General features: G+C 45.7%; 1 protein-coding gene across 5 annotated transcripts in view; it reads left to right on the plus strand.

Annotated features, from left to right (window-relative positions):
• DOP1B (DOP1 leucine zipper like protein B) overlaps positions 1 to 6000 on the plus strand; it is a 108350-nt gene that overhangs the window by 49727 nt on the left and 52623 nt on the right. For all 5 annotated transcript variants that reach the window (XR_009402602.1, XM_059392321.1, XM_059392324.1 and 2 more), the window contains exons 10-12: positions 1419 to 1539; positions 3300 to 3419; positions 4958 to 5060. Coding sequence is in view for 4 of the 5 variants with exons in the window: in XM_059392321.1 (XP_059248304.1) it covers positions 1419 to 1539; positions 3300 to 3419; positions 4958 to 5060 (344 nt within the window). In the remaining variant the exon portion in view is untranslated. The remainder of the gene's footprint in view (positions 1 to 1418; positions 1540 to 3299; positions 3420 to 4957; positions 5061 to 6000) is intronic.

Raw genomic sequence — 6000 nt, forward strand, 5'->3', positions numbered from 1 at the left:
ACGGAAACAAACTTGCCTTCATTTGTAAAAAGCATTCAGCATCTTCACACTGTAGATAAAATATATACGGGGCTTTCGATGAAAAAAGTTTTCTCAGAGGCACATCCTCTGTTTTTGTGAAAAAGAAGCATAAAAGAGTGGATCGATCTGCTGGCTGCTTTTTAACACAGATACGTTGACAGAGCTTTCATTTCCTCTGAATCGATCTAGTTGTCCTCCCTTGAACACATGGGTGAGAGGTTGCTCCCTTCCCTGCCCGGTGGTTGCTATGGACGCAGCAGAATGTCTGGCTGCCTTCCACCTGCCTGATCGGTAGGAATGTTTCCCTAACCTGCAGCTGGTTCTGTTCTTTTGTGCCATTTAGTAAGCTCTCCAGGAGTGGTGGCATTTCTTTTGTGGGATACCAGGTCATGATTAAAAGATTTTGTGGGGAGCACCTAGATGGCTTAGTGGGTTAAAGCCTCTGCTTTCAGCTCAGGTCATGATCTCAGGGTCCTGGGATCGAGCCCCACAGTGGGGCTCTCCGCTCAGAAGGTAACCTGCTTCCCCCCCTCCCTCTGTCTGCTTGTGATCTTTGTCAAATAAATAAAATTAAAAAAAAAAAAAAAAAGATTTTGGAGGGTTACCGGACTGGCTTAGTCAGTGGAGCATGTGACTCCTGATCTCAGGGTCATGAGTTCGAGCCCCAGGCTAGGTGTAGAGATTACTTAAAAAAATAAAATAAAATAGGGGTACCAGGCTAAGTGTCTGACTCTTGGTTTTGGCTCAGGTTGCAATCCCAGGGTCATGAGATTGAGCCCTGCATTGGACTTGTGCTCAACCTGGAGTCTGCTTGGGTTTTTCTCTCTCTCTCTCTCTCTCTCTCTGTCTGCTCTTCCCACCCCTGTGTTCGCTCACATTCTCTCCAAAATAAATAAATCTTAAAAAAAAAAATAAATAAAAATGTAAAAAAATGTTAAAAGAATGTAAAATAGAAAAGTGGTCCTACTCATTGGTATTTATGCTGAGTAGCATCTCTGGTCAAGCAGTTTGTGCACACTTACATACCCTGAGCACATATCCTGGCTCCCCCAGACAGAGTCTGGCTTGGATAAGTTCCTTCGCCTCTCGGTGCCTGTCCCTTATCTGTCATCAGTGCAGCAGTGCAGTCCCTGGTCTTATGGCTATTGGAAGGAGTAAATAAGGTTTAACCGATAGAAAATGCTTAGAAGTGTCCAGCACGTGGTAAGCACTACAAAAATATTGGCCATTTTCACGGATGGTATTCCCCAGCTAAAGTTGTTGTCAAACGAGTTTCTGAGCATTTTAGACAATGAAATTGTGTGTGCAGTTATGCTCTCTCTTTTCACACCTGTGTCATTTACTGTTGTAAACATGAATTGTTCGTCTTTCTCTGACCGTTTTTGTTTTAACTGCAGGCCCTCGAGTGGTTGGGGATTTGTTTCTCGAAGTCATCCGGGCCTTTTATTCTTACTGCGGAGATGCGCTTGGCTCCGATCTTAAACTTAGTTATACCCAGAGTGGAAACTCGCTAGTAAGGTATGGGTTTGCCCCCCAGCTTCATGCTTCTTCCCCACTCCCTTATGGTACGAGTCTCTTGTCCTTGCTGTTTATTAGCAATTATTGGGGCTGAGAACATGGGCACGCAAGGGATCACACCAGCCATGAAGATAACTGATGCTCTTGAGTCCGTCACCATGAATGGCCTGTTTCCTATTGGCTGGCGTCAGAGGCATGTGAGCTAGTCTCTGCCCAGCCTGGGCTGTACAGACCCTATTTACTGGCAGGTGCACAAGCCGTTTAAGGGCAGCTGGATCTGGTGTCCCCATGTGGGGATTTAAAAGGGAGGACGGCAGGGGCTGAGAGAAGATTGGGAGGTGGAACCAGGGTCCAGCGGCAGAGGGGACACCCAGCCAGGGGCTCCCTTGAGGACATGTGCTGCAGGACACCGAAGGCAGAGCATGTGGGGTTCAGGACCTGGCAGGGGTGTTGTCTTGGAACATGTGGTTTTCTCTCAATCCCGGGTTTTGTTCTTGCTTTGTTTTGTTTGTTTTTTTTTTAAAGATTTTAGTTATTAGACTGGTGGTGGGGTGGGGAGAAAGGGTTGAGGGAAAAGCAAGCTCCCCGTGGAGGAGGGAGCCCTACACGGGACTCAGTCCCAGGACCCCAGGATCATGACCTGAGCCGAAGGCAGACACTCAACTGACTGAGCCACCTGGGTGCCCCTTGCTTTTGTTCCTTTTAAGACAGTACAGTCTCTTCCTTTTTACTTTATCCTTGATGTAATTTCCTTCTGCCTGAACTGGCATTGCGTATATTGAAAATATAAATCTATTTGAAGATTTCTCTGGCTTCTCAATTGTGAATGTACCAAGAGTTCTGAGTGTTTGCTTTTTTCTCCTAGAATGTTTGCTCTTTTCTCCTAGAATTATTATTTTTCTGAATGTGAAAGTAATACATGCCATTTGTGGAACATACTGATATTTAAAGGTATCAAGAAAAAAGATATCACCCACAATCCCACTGCCCTTGAGAGAAACACATGAAACATTTTCATTTCTCTGCAGACTTGGAATGCATACACTAATCGATAGTTGTATGTCTTTTATTTTAAAGGTGGAATTCCGGGGCTGCCTGGGTGGCTGGGTCCGTTAAGCGTCCAACTCTTGATTTGGGCTCAGGTCATGGTCTCAAGGTCATGGGGTCAACTCCATGTCAGGCTGCATGGTCAGCAGGGAGTCTGCTTGAGATCTTCTCCCTCTGCCCCTCCCCCAGCTCCTGCACGCTCGCTCGCTCTCGCTCTCTCTCTAAATAATATACAAAGATGGAATTACGTTAGCTATTTCGTTGCCTGTTTTTTTAAATGCAAGTTGTGGGTAGCTCTCCTGTCTTCTGCAGTGGAGCGTAACTTTGCCTTAGGCTCCTCAGTAAGGATTTATACTGGTTTAAAATAAATCCCGACTGACCAAACGGGTGTACCATGTTATTTCACCAGCAGGTATCTAAGGCCTCACACATGGGCTAAAACTGCTTTCCTTTACCAGAGTCTTTTCACAGTAGCTCTTATACTTACTCCTAAGAGAATGCCTCAGTGTAAGTATTGTTTATACAGTGTAAATATTGTTTAGGATGGCGTTATGCAAACTCTTTCCTATATCAGGCCAATAACATTTTTACCTTTATTTGATTTGTCTGTCTCTCTAGAAGTAAGTAAACGAAATACAGTTTTTTAGACATGGTGTTCTCACGATAGACGGCTTCTCACAGCTGCATTCATGAGCATCTGCCTTCCTTTACAGTGCAATAAAAGAAAACAGAAATGCCTCCGAGATTGTTAAAACAGTGAATTTGCTGATCACGTCCCTCAGCACAGACTTTCTCTGGGACTATATGACCAGGTGTTTTGAGGACTGCTTTAGGTAAGTATCCAGTTTGGGATTATGGAATGTTCAAGAGGCTTTTGTGGTTTCATAGCTGTTAACGTGGCTCAGGTTGGGTGGTCTCTGCTGAGCACATGATGGGAAAGAATTCTCTTAAAATTGTAGTAGAATAAAAAAACATTGCCGGTAAGAAGCCTCAGGTACTCTGTGCCCCATAATTCTGGAGCTTCCTTATTTATTAATTCGAAGTCGAGAAAACCTTCTGCATTTTCTCGTTACATTGACCAGATACATCTGCACGCATGTTCCCGGAAGCTCATTTGTTTAAAGGGGTGGAGATCTGTGGTTCTGTGACTAGAGTGCATAGTTTTAAAATCATTAGTCTTAAATTCTTACTGAAATTTTTGTATCACTGGTCAGATAAAAGCATTAAGCTGCCATGAGCAGCTATTTGTCACCGTTCATCTGGTCAGTGGCTTGCACCACCTTGCCGTTGTGGACTGTGGTGCGCTCTGGGGAACCGCATGCTTCCCTGTCAGCCTATCCCAGGTCCCTCTTCTCACAGCGTGAGGAATAGTGTCATCTCTCAGACCCTGTCTTGCCTTGAGTCACACGGTTAGACTTCCTTGCTGCCACTGTTCTTTCCCTACCTGGCAACTCAATCGAAGTTTTCCTTGTTGTTTGCTGTGGGCTCTCCTCTGGCCTGAAAGCCTTCCAGGTATACTCACTAGCTCCTCAGGACACCCCAAAGAGAAGCAGACATTTGGATCACATAAGAAAGTCAGAGCCCAGGGACAAGAGGCCCATCGTGTGGCATTGCCCAGGAATTAGCAGCCAGCCGAGGCGGGAACCCAGGAATGCCTGACCTCCCAGCTGCTCCCCACTGTGCCCCTCTGTGTCCTCTAGAGCCAGGGCCCGGTGGGCGTTCAGGTCTGTGGCGAATCAGTTACCTGTAGCCGGACCCAGGGGCAGCAGCAAGGCCATGTTAAACTAAAGCTGGAGTATATTTTGGTCAGCCTGTTTCTGTTTCAGAATTACAAAGGTATGCTTTCTTTAAGAAAAAAAAAAAAAAGAAGGAAAAGAAAAGAAAAATCAACTACAAAACATTTCAAATGTAAGAAAGAATAAGAAATAATGCCAGACACACACACACACCCATTACTGAAATTATACCCTTGGCCATTGTTTTTCAGATTTTTTTTTTTTTTTTTTCAAGGAATAGAATGTTGCTACCCAGACTGCCCTTGGAACATGGTTTGGGGGGGCACCTGGCATTCCTCCTCTTGCTGGAGCTCCAGATCCGCTGGGTGTGGCATCCCACCTGGGCCTGGATCCACCCTCATCTGAACTGGTGACGATCAGGTCTGAGTGAACGTGTTTCAGAGACACGCAAATTCAAGGCACAGACTGACACTCCATGTCTGATAGTTTTAGGCACTAGAGCTTACTTACCAGAGTGACAGAGCTGCCTTTCATTATGTTTGAAATAGGGTAACTTGCTTGCACATCGTAAGAAATGCTTGAAGTTTTCAAAGGAAAAAAAATTGATTTGGTTTTCTTTCCTGTGACTTGTGTAGACCAGCGAAGCGGACTTTTCCTGTTGGGAAAAGCATCAGCCCTCCACCGACGGTGTCAGAACTCTGCACCCTCTTGGTGTTCCTCCTGGATGTTATCCCCTTGGTAAGGCCCCTTGCTGAGAGGAGGCGGCTCTGTGCTTGCTGTTGTTCACCTTATCATTAGTGTCCTTGGCCTGATAAACCTCACCTTCCTGAAAAATGGGTACACGTAATGCACACTTGCAGTGTTTGTTTTGGCGTGGAAGATGTAGCTGAATGTAATCTCCTATGCCTTTTATGTCTTATTTAAAAGAGATTATAGGGGCGTCTGGGTGGCTCAGTGAGTTAAAACCTCTGCCTTCCGCTCAGGTCATGATCCCAGAATCCTGGGATCGAGTCCCGCATCGGGCTCTGCTCAGCAGGAAGCCTGCTTCCCCCTCTCTCTCTGCCTGCCTCTATGCCTACTTGTGATCTCTCTCTGTCAAATAAATAAATAAAATCTTTTTAAAAAAATAAAAAAGGTTATAACTTTGAGCCAGTTGTAAGTGGCCTAAGCCGAAGTTTTGTCCAGCAGAGATGACTTGGCTTCACCCTGAACCTCGGTTCTTCAGGAGTGGGATTAAAGGTATTTCTACATAAAACTGTGCCGTTGGCTAATTTTCTCAAAGGAAACTAATTTCCTTAATATAGAAATAAACCTGGCAATGATTTTCTGTTAAGAAAGGTAAAGACACTTGGGCACCTGGGTGACTAAGTTGGTTGAGCGTCTGACTTTGGCTCAGGTCACAATCTCAGGGCCCTGGGATGGAGCCCCACATCGGGCTTCCTGCTCAGTGGGAGTCTGCTTGTTCCTCTGCTCACCCCCCACCCCCGCTCACTCTCACTCTCTCTCTCATAAATAAATATAATCTTTTTAAAAAATGGACTTTCTGGGTGCCTGGGTGGCTCAGTGGGTTAAGCCGCTGCCTTCGGCTCAGGTTATGATCTCGGGGTCCTGGGATCGAGTCCCTCATCGGGCTCTCTGCTCAGCAGGGAGCCTGCTTCCCTCTCTCTCTCTCTCTGCT

The sequence above is a fragment of the Mustela nigripes genome, chromosome 2, assembly GCF_022355385.1.
Source record: "Mustela nigripes isolate SB6536 chromosome 2, MUSNIG.SB6536, whole genome shotgun sequence".
Lineage (NCBI taxonomy): Eukaryota > Metazoa > Chordata > Mammalia > Carnivora > Mustelidae > Mustela > Mustela nigripes.